This window comes from Saccharomyces kudriavzevii, assembly GCF_947243775.1.
Source record: "Saccharomyces kudriavzevii IFO 1802 strain IFO1802 genome assembly, chromosome: 3".
Lineage (NCBI taxonomy): Eukaryota > Fungi > Ascomycota > Saccharomycetes > Saccharomycetales > Saccharomycetaceae > Saccharomyces > Saccharomyces kudriavzevii.
The window spans coordinates 240,111-257,558 of NC_079274.1; the positions used below are offsets into that span (position 1 = coordinate 240,111).

At 44.0% G+C, this 17,448-nt stretch overlaps 9 protein-coding genes and 1 non-coding gene across 10 annotated transcripts; 7 read left to right on the plus strand and 3 right to left on the minus strand.

The window, feature by feature from the left end:
* Positions 1 to 350: 350 nt before the first annotated feature.
* TVS1 (Tvs1p) lies at positions 351 to 2,204 on the plus strand (the record flags this gene model as incomplete). The annotated part of the gene is made up of 1 exon (XM_056232090.1): positions 351 to 2,204. One exon carries the CDS (start codon positions 351 to 353, stop codon positions 2,202 to 2,204), a length of 1,854 nt encoding a protein of 617 aa, XP_056086404.1.
* A 784-nt stretch (positions 2,205 to 2,988) lies between these two features.
* Skdi_3.trna9S lies at positions 2,989 to 3,089 on the plus strand. The gene is given in 2 exon segments: positions 2,989 to 3,025; positions 3,045 to 3,089. It is a non-coding gene; the product is annotated as a tRNA-Ser (tRNA).
* A 307-nt stretch (positions 3,090 to 3,396) lies between these two features.
* On the plus strand, positions 3,397 to 3,870 carry BUD31 (U2 snRNP complex subunit BUD31; the record flags this gene model as incomplete). Its single annotated transcript, XM_056232091.1, has 1 exon — positions 3,397 to 3,870. The coding sequence occupies one exon, from the start codon at positions 3,397 to 3,399 to the stop codon at positions 3,868 to 3,870; it is 474 nt and encodes a 157-aa protein (XP_056086405.1).
* Positions 3,871 to 4,395: 525 nt separating this feature from the next.
* On the plus strand, positions 4,396 to 6,126 carry HCM1 (Hcm1p; the record flags this gene model as incomplete). Its single annotated transcript, XM_056232092.1, has 1 exon — positions 4,396 to 6,126. The coding sequence occupies one exon, from the start codon at positions 4,396 to 4,398 to the stop codon at positions 6,124 to 6,126; it is 1,731 nt and encodes a 576-aa protein (XP_056086406.1).
* Positions 6,127 to 6,617: 491 nt separating this feature from the next.
* On the plus strand, positions 6,618 to 8,087 carry RAD18 (E3 ubiquitin-protein ligase RAD18; the record flags this gene model as incomplete). Its single annotated transcript, XM_056232093.1, has 1 exon — positions 6,618 to 8,087. One exon carries the CDS (start codon positions 6,618 to 6,620, stop codon positions 8,085 to 8,087), a length of 1,470 nt encoding a protein of 489 aa, XP_056086407.1.
* A 168-nt stretch (positions 8,088 to 8,255) lies between these two features.
* SED4 (GTPase-activating protein SED4) lies at positions 8,256 to 11,234 on the minus strand (the record flags this gene model as incomplete). The annotated part of the gene is made up of 1 exon (XM_056232094.1): positions 8,256 to 11,234. The coding sequence occupies one exon, from the start codon at positions 11,232 to 11,234 to the stop codon at positions 8,256 to 8,258; it is 2,979 nt and encodes a 992-aa protein (XP_056086408.1).
* Positions 11,235 to 12,163: 929 nt separating this feature from the next.
* On the plus strand, positions 12,164 to 13,726 carry ATG15 (triglyceride lipase ATG15; the record flags this gene model as incomplete). The annotated part of the gene is made up of 1 exon (XM_056232097.1): positions 12,164 to 13,726. One exon carries the CDS (start codon positions 12,164 to 12,166, stop codon positions 13,724 to 13,726), a length of 1,563 nt encoding a protein of 520 aa, XP_056086409.1.
* A 277-nt stretch (positions 13,727 to 14,003) lies between these two features.
* Positions 14,004 to 14,978, plus strand: CPR4 (peptidylprolyl isomerase family protein CPR4; the record flags this gene model as incomplete). The annotated part of the gene is made up of 1 exon (XM_056232098.1): positions 14,004 to 14,978. One exon carries the CDS (start codon positions 14,004 to 14,006, stop codon positions 14,976 to 14,978), a length of 975 nt encoding a protein of 324 aa, XP_056086410.1.
* Positions 14,979 to 15,069: 91 nt separating this feature from the next.
* IMG2 (mitochondrial 54S ribosomal protein mL49) lies at positions 15,070 to 15,510 on the minus strand (the record flags this gene model as incomplete). Its single annotated transcript, XM_056232099.1, has 1 exon — positions 15,070 to 15,510. The coding sequence occupies one exon, from the start codon at positions 15,508 to 15,510 to the stop codon at positions 15,070 to 15,072; it is 441 nt and encodes a 146-aa protein (XP_056086411.1).
* A 255-nt stretch (positions 15,511 to 15,765) lies between these two features.
* Positions 15,766 to 17,313, minus strand: RSA4 (Rsa4p; the record flags this gene model as incomplete). The annotated part of the gene is made up of 1 exon (XM_056232100.1): positions 15,766 to 17,313. The coding sequence occupies one exon, from the start codon at positions 17,311 to 17,313 to the stop codon at positions 15,766 to 15,768; it is 1,548 nt and encodes a 515-aa protein (XP_056086412.1).
* Between the last annotated feature and the right edge of the window lie 135 nt (positions 17,314 to 17,448).

Sequence of the window (17,448 nt, forward strand, 5' to 3'; positions counted from 1 at the left end):
GAACCTACCTGTTTCAACAATACTTTTACTTTATTTTATTTTCCCTATCATACGGAATAGATCGCAGACTCATGGCAATGAACGGTCCGTAATATGCCGAATCACGGCGCAATTAGCCGCCGAGGCCGATATTTTTCACGGAGTTCTTCGCGGTCTTTTTGTTTTGGATTGTTTTTTTTACCGGCTCTTAGCGACTCGTTTTGGTTATAAGGGGAGTGGCAACGCGGTTGACGCTTCGCTCCTACAAGAGTACTTGCAAGGGTCTGTTGCACATCTCACGCTGTAAGACGCTATAGACTGTTTTCGTTGCACGCTTACCACCCCAACTTCCGCAGAAAACAGTGACGTTCATGGTGCGTTTCGGTTTGATATTGAGTATACTGGGCTCCTCGGCGGCTCTCGTCTCGGCCCACGGTGACATGGATATGGACATGGATATGGACGTGGACGTGGCCACGGCCACGGCCACGTATGTCCCGTCCACAACATCCATTGTGCCCATGCCGCATGAGCCAAAACATTTGCACGGCCTCCCCATCCTGCAATCGTCTTCGCTCACCCCCGCGGAAAGGCTGTACTGGGAAAACTACAACACTACCACCTACTTCACCACGCAGGCCGGTGACCGGCCTGCCCTTCGCTACCATGTTTTCACGCTGCTGCTCGTTGCGTTCGTACTCTATCCGGTGTCTCTGGCGCTTAGCGCCGCCCGCTCTAGGTGGTATCTGCCCCTGCTACTCGGCAACCTGTGCGTTTGCGTCTCTTCCGTGATGGCGCTCTGCGTGTTCCAACGAACTTTCCCAGAGGACGGCGGCGACTGGTACCCACACAACATCTACGCTACCACCTCTTCGCTTCTTCTGCTTTTCATGTTTGTCCACTTCCTCGCTGCGGTGCTTTCCGTCCCCGTTCCCTCTGTTCGCAAGAGCGAGTACCGTCCCGTGGACGACGCCATCCCGCTCGACGACCTCGAGTCCACACCCGTCATGGTCAACAGCGCACGCGGCTCTCCGAGCCCTTCTTCCAACAGAGATACGCTGTTTTCGCTCTCTTCGGGCGCCACCACCCACAAACGGGATCGCACTGGCGGCGATGAGGACGACACTTCCAACCACAACACACTGCGTGACGAGGACGACAACGGCGAAATCGCCTCCATCGAGGCGCCGCCTCTGTCTGCACAAGACATACCCGTTTTCCGCATCCTGTTCGCCAGCGCCAAGTACCAGGCGGTCGCCGCCCGGCTCTCGCATGGCGCGAATGCGGTCTTCCACATGCTCACCTACCCGTTGTTCATGTACATCTTCGTGGACCTGATCATCGGGTATGCCGTGGGGAACTTGCTCGGCAAGGGCATCCGCATCTTCAATCTCCTGGCCCACTGGATCAAGGGCGGCGTGTTCTTTACCCTCGGCGTCGTGTCTTTGGCAAGGTACTGCGGCTTCGGCGCCAAGTACGGATGGGCATGGAACAGGATCTGCTTCACCTCGCGTCTCTCGCAGGAACGGTCGTCGAACCTCGTGTTCCGGTTTGCCCCCGTGGGGACCGTCACCATGGAGTTCATCGAATCGTTCCTCATCTTCTTCTACGGGTCCACCAACGTCTTCTTGGAGCACCTGGCGGGGAGTGGTGGCGCGTGGACCGCCAAGGACCTGCAGCACGTGTCCATTGCCTTCATGTTCATCGGGACTGGGTTGTGTGGACTGCTCACGGAGTACAAGCTCAACCATTGGCGCTTCGAGCACGCCGGCAAGCTCCCCCAAGCTGATGTGATCGCCGCCACGCCGGGCTACTCTCCAAACCCTTTCCCGGCTTTCACCATATTTTGGACGGGCATCCTCATGTCCCAGCACGCACAGACCTCGCAGTTCTCTACCACGATCCACACGCAGTGGGGGTACCTACTGTCCTACGGGTCCTTCTTCCGTCTGCTAACGTTCTTGATCCTTTTTTTGGTGCCCAACACCAACTGCACGCCATCCAAGCCCTTCACGGAGTTGATAACGTCGTTCTGTCTGCTTTGCGGTGGTCTCGTGTTCATGGAGTCCACCGACCAGTCCATCGAAGCCATGGAATACAGGGGATTCACTCCCATGTTCACTTTCAACCTTAGCGTTGGATTTGTCTCGCTGCTCATGGCGTGGGAGATGCTTTTATTTATTTGGAAGGACCGGCTCATCAAAACCAGGAAAACCAGTATTTAGTGGTGCCAATGGCGCCGCTCCCCATTTTTCGTGGGTTTTTGTCGCATGATATTCATGCTTCCCTCTCCTCCTCGGCCCTCGGCCCCAATTTTTCAATTCTTAATTCTTAGTATATCTAGCCTTCTATATCTCTTTCAAAATGTATAAAATTGTCGGAACAACAATCAGCCACCGTTTCATTGATTGCCGCTATAACGGATGAACGTTGTAGTAATTAAGAATAAGTCGTTCTTTCTTGATTTATATAAGAGAGGTGTATAAAACAACACACGCTGATTGGTTATGTGAAACTGTTGGAACAAGTAGGTTCATCATTATTCACATGAGTAAACATCATTACTATCTGAGGTATTCAGATTGTATTATAAAGTGTACGTCGTATATGTATCCTAAGTAGGATGAAGGAATGCTAAACGAGCTGTTCGAAGAGTGGCCTTAACTGAAAACAAAGATCCATTAATTGAACATAAACTTGGAAATTATATATAAATGATATGAGTCGTTACATTGAACTTCTAGTAAATTTCCTGGTTTATTATTATGTTGAACATACTTAATATGTCCAATCGGCGTGTGTTGTTTTATATACCTCTCTTATATAAATCAAGAAAGAACGGCTTATTCTTAATTAATACCACTAATTATCAACAGAATCCCAAGAGTTGCCGCAAGATTTCACTGAACTGAACGGTACAATGCGTCCTTCAATGAAGCGGCGGTGTTTTCGGGCAACTTGAAACGTCCATGAACCCAAGCTCCTTTCCTCAAAATATCAAATCGAAATGGCACTATGGCCGAGTGGTTAAGGCGAGAGACTCGAATAGATTAAAAAGTTCGGCTATCTCTTGGGCTCTGCCCGCGCTGGTTCAAATCCTGCTGGTGTCGTTTATTTTTTTTCCATTTCCCAACTTTCCAAGCCACAGCAGCAGCGGAGCCAATCCGTCTATCACACGTCCAGAACAAATAGCCACACACATACACACTACAAGTCATAGTGAACTTGTCATGACAAGAACGTTAACGATGTCCTGCCTTATTGGTTCTTCGCGTAGTAAGTTGATCGCTCACAACGGAAAGTGGAAAACTTGGAAAAAAAAAAAAAAAAAAGGAAAAAGAACCTATGGATTCATCAGCATACCCACATCTACGATAATCAAGAACGAAATAGCCCACCCCACCCCGCAGAACGACCATGCCACGTGTGAAGACGAGAAGAACTAAGCCTGCACCTGACGGGTTCGACAAAATCAAGCCGACCCTCACAGATTTCGCAATTCAACTCAGAGATGCGCAGCAGGACAAGTCGTCCAAACTCGCCGCCAAGTCCACTGAGCAGCTCTGGGACATCATGCAGATTCATCACCAGCGCTCTAGATACATATATACTCTGTACTACAAGAGAAAGGCCATCTCCAAAGACCTCTACCAGTGGTTGGTCAAGGAAAAGTACGCAGACAAGTTACTCATTGCCAAGTGGCGCAAAACAGGCTACGAAAAGCTGTGCTGTCTGCGCTGCATCCAAAAGAACGAAACCAACAACGGAGGCACTTGCATCTGCAGGGTGCCTCGTGCACAGTTGGAAGAAGAAGCGCACAAAAAGGGCGCGCAAGTCTCCTTCCACCAATGTGTTCACTGCGGCTGCAGGGGATGTGCAAGCACAGATTGATAGCTACATGCACGACGTGGTATTGTTCTAGCCATTTAGTTTCCACTGCTATTGTTTGGGAATGGCATCTTGGGCCTTGTCGTCGAGGACGATCTGTTACCCATATTTGGCTAAGAAACGCGAAAAAGGAAAACAGACGCGAAAACGCGACGCGAAAAAACAAAAAGGGAACTTTCTGCTTTTTTTTTTTTCGGGATAAAGAAAACGCGTTAAAACTCATGGAGATAATATGGATTCTGAAACACCCTAACTAAAACGCGTTCTAATTTAAAATCAAATTAGTTCTTTCCCTCCCTTGCGGTGCCCTTTGATCTTTTGCAAACTTTAAATATACGTTGCATGATTAAGTGAGAATCATATAGAGTATATCTTAACACAGGTTCTGACGCTTTGTATCGTGTTTTATCTCTTTCCCCCTATTATTTAGATCTGGTCTTCTCTCTACCTTTCCGTCATCTTTTTATCGATTGCAGCTACACCACTTGTTCGACTCGAAGGAAAATTAACAGAAATCTAAAACTTTCAATGATGAATGAAGACATCTCCATCGTCGCCGGCCAAAACAGTTTTTCGACCGAAAACGCCACCATGCTACTAACCCAGGCCAAGAGGCCGCTGGAAGACGAAAAGGAAATGATTACTCCCCCCAGCTCAACCGTGAGAAAGACCACAAAGGAGCTGAATAAGAGGCTCTCGCATCCCTTGTCACCGGACCACTCCTCTCCCATTGCTCCGTCCAAGGCCAAGCGTCAAAGATCGGACACCTGCGCTCGTTCCAACGGTAACTTGACCTTAGAGGAGATCCTCCAATCTTTGGAAAGAAGAAGGTTGAATGGTGAACTCGCCAAGAAACCTCCATATTCGTACGCAACTCTGATCTGCCTGGCTATCTTACAATCCCTAGAGGGGAAACTAACGCTGTCCCAGATATACTACTGGATTCACGTCCACTTCCCTTACTATAAACCAAAGGACGCCAGTTGGCAAAATTCGATAAGACACAACCTATCGCTAAATGACGCGTTCATCAAGACAGAAAAGTCCTGCGACGGCAAGGGTCACTTCTGGGAAGTTAGGCCAGGTGCTGAAACCAAATTCTTCAAAGGTGAAAATCGTGGTTACGACTTTGTGAAGAACTCACTGCAAGACATTGGCAAGTATTTCGAAATAGATTCCACACTTGATGAGTCCGACCGGGCAGAAAGCGGAGAACGTAATGATGACGCAGCGGACGACGACGACGAACCAGAAGAAGCTGGGAAATTTCCCTCGATTGAAATCCAACTAAATTCTTCTCCGATACTAAAGATCTCCAAACTACATCAAATACCGCAATTGAAGACCGATAATAGTGTATTGAATCCTCAGGAAAACCTGGGGCCAATGAGGAACATGATAGAGCACGACGACGACGACGACGACGACGACACCAACAACAATAACAATACCGATGCGCTGGAGCCTCCTTATGTTATGAAAAAATACCACACATCCTTAGGCTTACCATCGCTGTTGGATTCCAAAGACCACTTCCAACTGGGTGCGAAAAACAGCAACAACAACACTCACGCAAATAGATTCAATACACTCCCTATAGCCGGCGCAAAGTCTCCTCAGAATTTTAGAAAATACTTCACCTCATTCAATTCGAATTTTGAGGATTTGTCTCCGCTTCGAGGTAACGTAGGGGCTGGTTCTCTACTCGACCCACTTCCGTATTCCCCATTAAAACTATACGATCAAAAAAATCTTGCGCTCATGTCGAGACCGCAATCTCAGCAATCATATTCCAATTCCCAACTTCCACCTCTCTCGTCTTCCCATGGTACGGAGCTACTGAAGACACCAAAGATGAAACATTTTGATGTCCTGGACAAGACCCCATCGCGATTGATAAGCACGCCCAAGGACGGGAACTCGATCTTGAGGAAATGGCAAACCCCTTCACACCTATTCGAAGACCTGTACTGCTCGCCGCTTTTCAGAACCACAGAGACTCCCATCAGATACATCACGACCCCGGGAGGCACCTTAGAATCTCAAATTTCCCCCAGGAAGTCCTCTGCACCCGATGTCCTAACGAGCGCGACTAATTCCAAATTTGCATCAAGTGGCTTGTTTGGCGTGGACGTTTATTCTGTTTGGAAGCGTGCCACTGAAAACTTTTCCGATGGGAAGATGATATCAGGTAGCCGTCAACAGCATCACCCTTATCATAATTATCCTTCGCAGGATAGTACTAATGAAAAAAATTGACTTTCTTCATTCTTATTTCTCCATTGAAAACTAATTTTTCTTGATTTGCACGGATTCATCGTAAACGGTTGGATGGGTCCCAAATTGGGCTGGGGCTTTATCATATCACATAGCATTTTCTTTTTGGTCTTAATCATTTATATCGTCGGGTCAAACGACTTCCTTTTTTTCCTCCTCTACTGAATGGTCATCAGCCAAGGAAGGAGGCGGAAAAAAAATTGTAATCATAGCAAAAATGATACAAATTTTTTCTACATTTTATAATATATATATTTTATTCTAATTCTTTTAAAATTATAATAACGGTTTTTAGCTGATATCTCTTTTGCTTCAGTCTTGGCCTCTATTTTTCAATTTTTACTGGCCCCGTTGCTTTTGGTATTTTCTTGACATAAAGTGAAAAACTTAGGTTTCATCATGGCAATGTCACATCACGAAAGGGAACATCCGTAAGCCACCATCGCAACTAGTTAGGGGACCATCCAGTACTCATGGACCATCAAATAACAACTGCGAGTGACTTCAGAAACACTTCGATCCCCAATCTATACCAATTGGATACGCTTTTAAGATGTCATATTTGCAAAGATTTTTTAAAAGTCCCCGTTTTAACTCCTTGTGGACACACATTTTGCTCCCTTTGCATTAGAGAACATTTGAATAATCAACCGAGTTGTCCCCTGTGCCTTTTTGAATTTAGGGAATCTTTATTGAGAAGCGAGTTCTTGGTCAATGAAATAATTCAATGTTACACATCCCTGCGACCTTCGTTATTAAACGCAATAAGAGTACAAAGACCCGTCGCTGCTACCGGTGCTGACAAGATATCCAATTCAAAAGATTCTTCACTGATAGAGCTCGTATCGGAACCTGAAAACGAGAATTCGAGTGCAGTTGATGACGATTTACAAATCGTGGCAACAAGTGAAAGAAAGCCTGCCAAAAGATCGATGACAGATATATTACCAATAAGTTCTAAATCTTCCAAGAGAAATTTTACAATGTTTAGAAGCGAGCGGATCAGGAAAAAATCAAAACCAAATGAGCAGATGGCCCAATGTCCTATCTGTGAACAGTTCTACCCTCTCAAGGCCCTTGAAAAGACACATCTGGACGAATGCTTAACGTTACAATCACTGGGAAAGAAGCCGAAGCCATCCATAAACTTCCTTCCAGATTCAAAATCACATGGTAAAGAAACACCTGAGCCCAGGCTGCGAACTCCAGAGCTAGATAGAAGCCCCAGTGATGAGACTTCTCATGTGGATAAATATTTAGGTTCAATGGCAAACACAGAACGTCAAAGACTGCCTAAAATCAATTTTACATCAATGAATCAATCCCAAATTAAACAAAAACTTTCATCGTTGGGGCTATCGACCAATGGTACCAGACAGATATTGATTAAGAGATACAATCATTATGAGATGCTTTGGAATTCGAATTTTTGCGATTCATTGGAACCTGTTGATGAAGCTGAACTCAAAAGACAATTATTGAGCTGGGACGTATCGCATAATAAGCCACCTCAAAATGCTAATAATAACGGCGGAATCTCCAAATTAATGATGATGAAAAACAGAGGGAAATCTTCATACAGAAAATTACTCGAAGATTTCAAAAATGATAAATTCAATAGGAAGGGGTGGATCATTATGTTTCGAAGAGACTTTGCCAGACTCATTAAGGAAGCAAAACTGAAAATAAAAACTGTCTCACCAACGGATCGCGATTTAGGAGAACAGGCGAATAAAAAAGATAAGGGGGATAGTGAGCAACAAGTTGAAAATATTCAGGAGGCCAGTTGGCAGCGAATTGAGGAGGATCAAGAGGCTGCCGTTAGTGAAAAACAGGCGATCAACGAGATAATTCTACCTAACGAAGATTTAACAGATGCTGACCTATCAAGAGAGTTGATGGATATGAATGAGGGTGACAAAGATCCACCCGGTAGCGACTAAGACGTATATCTATACATATGCCTAGTTATCGTCCACTTACGTTAGTTAATTGACAATATTTTCATTCTCGCCAATAGTAAGCAAAAACAAACAGGCATGAGGAATACCCAAGGAATTAACGAGCACATAACTACTTATTCACATATAACATTATAATATATTTGATCATTACAATTCATCATGAAGATCAACGTCATTTATCGTATCAACTGCTTCATTGCCACCGTGAACGATGTCTGAATCCGGATTGCTACCCAAAGGTTTTGTAGTTGGTTCTGAGGGAATCTTTACATCAGCAAAAGTGGAAGTTTGTACGTTAAATGAAGAAGCTACTTCACCATACGACGAAGCGCTATCGGTGACTTCTTCATAATTAGAAGTATGCGTTTCCGTAAACGTATCTTCTTTCTTTATGCTGGCACTCAATAAATTATCAAACGTGTCAGTTGTTCCAGGTAAACTTTTCGTGGGCTTTACCTCTATCACTATTTCTTTTTGCACAAATTCTGGCGAAGCGGCTGAATTCGCAGCTGTTCCATGCGAATCTCTTAAGGATGACAACGCTAAACTGGTATATGCTGTCATATGAGATACAATAGTTGGGTCAGCCTTCACAGGTAACGACGTGGTTTTATCGAACGACTGTACAATAATCGAATTAACACTAACGCTGCTCAAAGCTGCGGATGGGGAAGGAATATCTCCGATATTTGTGGTTTTCGACGCGGAAGGCAGAACAGAATCTGTTCCGAGCGATTGTATCATTTCAGCCACATCACTGGTATACCCGGAATTCTTAGTAGTTGTGGCGGCCTCTGTTCCTGTTTCTAGGGATGAACTAGCTGTAGCCTCCTCGATAACTGATGAGATAGATTCAGAGACAGAATGATTATTCGAAACAGTTAGGACGGGAGATAACGGAGTTGGTTCAAAGACAAAGGCAGAAGAAGTTGCAGTTGGTACTTCCGGTGATTGAAAGCTAGAAGTGAAGCTCTCAGATGCTGGTATTAATGAGGTAGTTGGAGTCAAGCTAGATTTTACAGGCTCAATTTCTGATCTCACGGACGTGGGATCCACAGGCGTTTCAGCCATGCCCTCTAATTCTGATGCTATGGGATCGATTTTAGTCACTGGCCCGGAAACAATTGTGTTTGTTGGTGTGGGCGACCTCGAGGAAATTGTGCTACCATACTGCCTAGTTGTTGTCTCTGAACTAGATGCTGGTATATTTCTATACTCAATTTTTGTGATGACTTCTGTAATTACTTTTGTTCTGTAGATTTCTCTTGTGGATGCAAACTTCGAGTTGTCCATGGAAGTTAACTTGCCTGAATCATTGATTGAATCTGCATTCGTAGTAGTGACTGCAGTTCTGGCACTAGTGGATGATGGTGATGTAACAGTGGCAATTATTATTGAAGATGATGATGATACACTGCTTACAGCCCTCGATTCGTTATCCCTAAGTTTTGTTGCTTGATTCTCCGATTGTTCCACTACAGTCGAGGAAGTTTGCTCACTTAAAGAGATCGCGGATTGGGGAGATTCTGTACTAGTCGCCAAAGATAATGATGTCGACTCTGCCTTTGATGGGGTGACACTTGTTTCACTAATGATTGATTCTGATGATGAACTTATTGATTTGGTAACCTCAGAAGTGGATGAGGATAAAATCGGCTCATTAGCGGCGCTTTCGTGCACGAATGAAGAAGAGGAGATGGGGAGTTCTTTGGCAACAGATTCAGAAGCTTTAGAAAAGGAAGAAAGAGAAGGTGAAGATGAAATGATTGATGATGATACCCAAACAGAGCTTTCTTCATCTCCTACGACTGTTTTCATAGTGCTAGTGTCAAATGAGGAGAGTTCGGTGTCAATATCGCTTGTTAAATGAGTGACACTGACTATATCTGCGGTTATGGTGATATCTTTGGTGCCATCGTTAATAGTGAAGTAATGAGATGTTTCTGGATCTAAAGGGGAGCTCTGTTCAAACTTGGACTTATACATATCGCGAGCATATCTGTAAATAAGGCCGTGCGCGTTATATTTGTAGCCTAGTTGAATAGCACCAGCCAAAAAGACCAATAGAATAAAATTGACGAAAAACTTCCAAACCTTGCGTAAAAATGATGACGATTTACTGGAAAGTTTAAGCACATTGATCGTGTTACCAATGGAAGTACTTGCCAGATATTTAGAGTCTGGAGAAAAAGTGACTCTCGTAATAGTAGATTCATGTACTCTTGGCACTAATTGCACTAGCTTCAGCTTCTGAACACTAATAATAGCAATTGATTTATCCTTAGACGATAACGCAACAAATTCTTTATTCGGGGAGACATCCATCGACGTTATCCCATTCAAATCAAACATGAAAGATGCAGTCTTTAAGATCTTGACGCCCTTAGAGCTTACACCCAGTTTTAACAAGGAGACCCCATCAGAATTCAATAGTGATGCGGCAACCAAAATCGTATTATCGTTGAGAAATCTGATGTTAGAAAGAATAAGATTTTTGTCGAAGTCGATTTTCCTTGCCACAAATTTCCCGTCCCTGACGGATGCCACTTCCAAAGAGTTAGAAGTAACATACGACAGTAGAATACCGTTGGGCGCGAAGTGCAAATCGTTGACTTCCTTGCCCGTTTCGATCTCGTAATTTTCGGTCAAATTTCTGGGATCAATGATTCTAATCACTGTGGGCACTTCAGACGATGCAATCGCTGCCACAGTAGCCATCTGATTTATATAAATAAACTTGCTGAAGACGGATGGCTCCGTAGTTCTGTTGAAATCAATACTAGCGACAAACTTCAAATGTTCTCGTTCAAACACGAACTTCCTCAAGTGATGATTGACGTTAGCCAGGGAAGGTTCATTAAATAACTCGTTACAACCAACCAAGATCAGATTGTTGTTACAATCCAATGAAGTTGGTGCGTCATCAATCGAATCTAACGTGATCTCACGGAATCTTCTTATGTGTTTTTTTTTCTGGAAATTTACCTTTAGCGCTGTGATTTTGTTCGAAAATGAGGGATTGTACTGACCACCCCCACCAGCTACCAATAGCGTGTCTTCATTGATAAATTTAGCACCGTATATTGGGTATCCGACATTGTAATTTGCAGAATCGCCACTCATCATTATACCGATTCTTCTACGTTTGAAGGAGTAAAAGGGACGTAAAAAGGCACCGACAGGAAGAAATCGTGATATCTCGCTAATAAATGAGCTCCAGTCGTCTGGAGCAGCTATGAGTGTGGTTATTTGAAGGTCTTGCAGTTGTCACTTCCTTGTATATTTCTCGAGATCACAATGAAAATTGCTAAAATCAATAAATAAGGGCAGGAGGGTTTTTTAGAATATACAGTAGGGTATGTGTTAATATGTTAGGTCATACAAGGTGTACAAATATTATTTATCAGGTCTTGAAAGAAAACAATCACTTAACACGAAATGATTTACATATCGTTTAGTACCAGGGTGAGTTAAACACACAGAAGCTAAGCCATGCACTGACATAATTCTTGGATACTTTGCAGTGATACTCAATACTATTAACATTGACCTCGGCAAAGGTATTCTGATGTTTTCCTTTTTTCCTCTAAATTTAAGTTCAGCTCACCTTTTGAACAATTGATATGTATCCAACCACAACATTAAAAAAAAAAGAATTGTAAAACAAATGAAAAGAATTGTTAGCACCTACTGCTGTAAATGTTCCATGTATCAACTTCATAATTGAGACGGCTGTGTTGATGGAGTAAAGTGTGCATCATCACGTTTTACAGCATTTATCGTGTTACCCGCCTGTGTTCAACACTACGTAATAGGAACCTATGTATATATATAAATATCGATGGAGAGATGGTCAGATAGAATGATGGGCTTTTTCCATTATCTAAAAAACTTAAGCCCTTCTTTCGCTACTCACAAAAGTTATTAAGGGGCTTGAATCAGTACAACCGTTTGAAGAACTTTAGAAAAGGGCACCGTTGCTCAGAAACTGTTATCGCAATCGAGAACTGATCAGGGTACTAAAACCTAGAGAAACAAGAAAAGTATTTTACTGAATGTTGCACGAACGCCCTTCAGGCAAGAGATCTGCTCTTACTTTGCGTCCAGGGTACGTGCTAACGTTCTTCATACTCTGCCTTGCCGCTTACTATTTCGTTGTACCAGGCACTTTGCCGGTGGACAAGAGATCATCTAGGGGGGCACTGGATCAAAAATCTAAGAACACATTCAAACTAAAATCTATTTACAGGCATGGGGTTGGAGACGATTACCGCTTGCACCAGAGGCTAGAAGTGACTCCACAACTGATCGCCGAGGCTGGAACAATATATCAAGAAGCTGCCGCTCAAATACAGGATGACGAAGATCAAGAACCCCTATGGATCAACAGTGCTGACTATGCTACTACCAATCCATTTGACTTTAGGTTTCAGCTGCGGAAGATGCCACTAACATTGAAGCGCATGAAGCGAAGAGATCCTGATTTTATGGAGGCATATATAACCGGAGAGACATACATGGCAGAGGACGAGACATACGCCATGTGGATAAATGATGATGTCGTGGCGCCTAATGTCACCGATAGGGATACAGTAGTTTCATTGGCGTTGATGTCGTCTAATGCATACGTAAGAATACCGCAAACGGGGGACTGGCGTAATGTCACAGGACCATGGAATGAAACGGAGCCGGAAGATTTTGGCTGGGACGGTGATGGCATTCGTGGCCATGTTTTTTACAATGAATTAGAGAACATCGTGGTGCTGTCGATAAAGGGGACTAGCGCGCAGGGTCTACCGGGATCTGGTGAAGATGAAACCACGGGCAACGACAAGGTCAACGACAACCTGCTATTTTCGTGTTGTTGTGCAAGAGTGAGCTACCTATGGACAACCGTGTGCGATTGCTATGTGAAGTCGTACACGTGCGATGAGTCCTGTCTAGAGAAGGAGCTAAGACGCAAGGATAGATTCTACTCCGCGATCATTGACATTTATAAGGGCGTCCTGGAAGAATATCCTGACGCGGCCATATGGGTCACAGGTCACTCGCTGGGTGGCGCATTGGCCAGTCTGTTGGGCCGCACGTTTGGACTACCAGCGGTCGCATTCGAGTCTCCGGGCGAGTTACTAGCTTCCAGGAGGCTACATCTGCCATTCCCCCCAGGACTACCCTCATACATGGAGGGCATATGGCACTTCGGGCACAACGCAGACCCGATCTTCATGGGCACATGCAACGGAGCCAGCTCCAGTTGCTCACTGGTGGGCTACGCCATGGAAACCGCATGCCACACGGGTAGAGTCTGTGTCTACGACGTGGTCAACGACAAAGGTTGGAGCGTCAACATGTTCAACCACAGAATTCACAAGGTCATCGACGAAGTTCTGCTTGGCTACGAGCAAGCTGCCAGATGCGTGGAGCCAGAACCCTGCGTAGACTGCTACAACTGGAACTTTGTTCCTAGCAGAAACTGGGATTCCTCATCGAGGCTTGTTACTAAGACTAGAAGCCACGTTACACCAACCAGAACCACCCGCATCACCGCCACCACCACCTCTTCATCCACTTGTGTAGGTCGCAATTGGCTTGGCTTTTGCACCAAGTACGAATTGTAAGACCCATACACGCTAGAAGGCCCTACCATTGTTTCCAGGGCTTATGCGCCCTTTTTCATTGTTTGAAATAGTGCATAATTTTGGGAACTCAAAGGTTCTTTTAAACGACACAGGAAAGGTATATTATCGCAACGTTGAAGTGAAGCGTTTTCGTTTGCCGACAACAGCAAGTCTCAGGTTTTGCTCCTCTACTTGCTACTAAACACACACGCATACTAATTCACTGGAAGACCGGAGGACACAAACAACTTCTAGGATAAGATCAACAATCAACAACATGTGGTTGAAATCGTTGCTGCTTTGCTTGTACTCGTTGGTGCTCTATCAGGTACATGCCGCACCTTCATCAGATAAGCACCTTACTTCCAAAGATGTCGATCTAAAGAAACTGTACGAGCCTAACCCCCCTGTTACACAGCGCGGAGCAATCACTATCGAGTACTTTGACCCCACATCGGAGTTGATGAAAGAGGCGGACTTGACGTTCGAGTTATACGGTACCGTGGTGCCCATAACAGTAAAAAACTTTGCTTCGCTTGGTCGTGGTGTGAAGGCTGTCGTTGAGGGAAAGGACCCCAAGGACATCCATACCTACTCATACCGTCAGACAAAAATAACCAAGGTTTTCGCCAATGGATATATTCAGGGTGGCACAGTGGCTCCCGATGTGGGTCCCTTCAGTATTTACGGACCCAAGTTTAACGATGAAAACTTTTCTTTGAAGCATGACAGACCCGGCAGGCTTGCCATGGCCTACTTTGGTCCTGACTCCAATACCTCTGAATTCATCATCACCACTAAAACTGATGGCAATGAGGAACTAGACGGTAAAAGTGTCGTGTTTGGCCAAATCACCTCTGGTTTAGATGAACTAATGGACGTCATCCAATATACTGAGGTAGACGAGTACGGGAAACCGGAGCACAAGTTACAGTTACTGTATTTCGTTCTAGAAGATTTGAAAATTGGTAACCTTTTAGAGTTGAATTCTACCTACATGAGTGAGGTTAGTAAGTTCAGAAACGGCGATACATCTGTTGGTGTTACCTTGGAAAATCTTTTCCAAAAACATGAAGGCTACACCAGCACCAGCACCAGCACCAGCACCGCCGCTTCTGCCGGCACAACTTCCTATGATCTGAACCATCCTGTTTGCAAAGCCCTGTTGTGTTTATTTGTCCTTGGAAGTTGTTTCATTGCTTACAAATGCATGCAGGAAAAGCCTCGTACGGTGTCGTTAAGACGTAAATAAGCAATATCCCTTCTATTAACCTCACTCTTATCTGACTAAGAATCTTTCTTGAGATATATACATGACAATTATTTTTTATACATTAGTACTACTAAAATTTTTTGGTTAGTATCCTTTTGACTGCTTCTACAGCGTTGCCCTTAATGATAATTTTTTTCGATTGCATCACTATAGACCATGACTCCTTCGGTATGAAATGCAGGTGTTCCTGCAGGTCATTTCTTAATTGAATTATATCTCCTTGGATTTTTCTGATCTCTGTAATGGTCTTATTCCCTCCATTTCTGTAAGCGGAATACACCGGCAAATTCCCCGTACTACTTCTTTCCACATGATAAGTACCTTTACCAAAATTGTTGTTTCCTATGAGCTCATTCATATCCACGTCTTCTAATTTTGGGAAAATGGGAGTCTCAACAGCTTTGTTTTCACTAGTGGACGCATATCTTAATGTTTGAAACATGGTGGTTCTAGTTGGTCTTGGAAGGAACCTCCGTCCTACACAGTTTTTGAAAGCACACGCCCTTATCATACTTTGATCACACGTTTGCAGTAAAAAGAACATCCCTCTGAGAAAGCGTTCCTCCTTCAAAAGGTTTCCCCTTCTGTTGAATCTACAATGGCGTTGGTGCTTATATTTCAGTTTATCTGTCAAATCCCTCGTACGCAATGACTAATATAACATGATTTACAGAAGTTTTTTATTTTACTTTCGTATTCAAAAAATGCAATTCTATATCACAGTTATACAATATTTATATGGATGTCGATCATGCTAGCATGCAGCTCAATGTGTCCATAGTCTTACCATCTTGTCTTTTCCCCCACTACACACTCTTTTACCATCAACACTCCAGTCGACCGTGTACACTTCGTCTTGATGACCTGGAAGATCAACAGAAAGCTTTCTAGTTCTCACGTCCCACACCTTCAAAGTGGTATCCTTGGAACAAGACACCAATAGTCGGCAGTCAGAGGACCATGCAACCTGGTATACACTGGCTACATGACCCCTGAATGTGGAGATGAACTTACCGTCTCTGCCGTCCCATAGTTTAATGGAGTTATCGAAAGATGCTGAGACGATATATCTACCATCAGGGCTGAAGGCCACATGATTAACCAATTTTTGGTGACCAGTCATTCTTGCTATTGGCTTGGTGGATTTTAATGGGTTCCATAAGAACATGGTGAAATCGTCACTTGCGGTGACCATCATTTCTTCTGAGCTCCCATTCTTTTTACAAATCTTTTCATAGTTCTCTAATGCCTTTTTCTGAGCTTCCTCTGAGGTTGCAGGTTTCTTACCTGTATGATCAAAAGCACCTACACGTAGTGCGTAATCTGTAGATAAAGATAAGTGATTGACCCAATGAGCGTGCGATTTTAAGATGTTAATACATCTGCCTTGAGAATTCATGTCCCAAACACGCACAGTTCTATCGTGAGACCCACTATACAACAGACCTTGACCACCCCATTTGACACATGAAACTGAATTTGTATGACCACTCAATGTGTACTGACAAACTCTATTCACACTGTCCCAAATCTTAATAGTACCATCCTTAGAAGATGAAGCTAATCTTGGTTTGGAACCTGGTTTCACAAGATGTATAGGTTCCCAACTCAAGCAAGTGATCCATTTTGAATGACCTCTTAGAGCATCACCTAGACACTCCCCAGTTTTTGGGTTCCATAACCTTATAGTATTATCCATGGAACCTGTAGCAATCACTTCACCATCTGGAGACCAAGAAACACAAAGAACCCAATTGAAATGACCCTTTAAAGTATGCATAGGTGTTTGAGTGTCACAGTCCCAAATCCTTGCGGTGTTGTCGCCTGCACCAGTAACCATTCTAGAACTTGTGTGGGGTGCGAACGCAGAGCACAAAATTGTGGAGCCATGGCCCGCAATGGCTGATGAGCTTCTAGTAACCGGCTTGACTTTGAAAACCGCTCTTGGAGTATACAGCAGCGTAATCTGATCTTCTGTACTGTTAAAACCTGGTTTTATTAACGAAGAATATAGGTTATCTGTTATGTCAATCGTCTTCACTGGATCACTTGCCTTCTTACCTTGGATGGTACAACTGAATGTATATGGCACTGGGTCATCTGAGGTACGATTGAGTTGATTCAAAAGTTCCTCTAATTGCTTTTCGGAGATAGAGCCGGGAACTCTCAGGGAACCACCCACGGTGTCACCTGTATCTAAGGCTTGGAACTTAATTGAAACATTAGGCAAATCTTTGGGAATGATAGGCACTTCTCTGGGTAGTTGAGCTTCTTTCTTTTGCTTTTTAGAAGGTGGCGGGATCAGAGTAGACATTAGATGTTATAATAGCGTACTTTTACTGGAATTGCAAACAAGATATATATGCTGTGGAATATCTTCGTCTTAGAGCTACTCTTTTTTAGCTCATCGCGTATTTTTTTTTCTTCATTTTAAAATTTTTCATTAGCA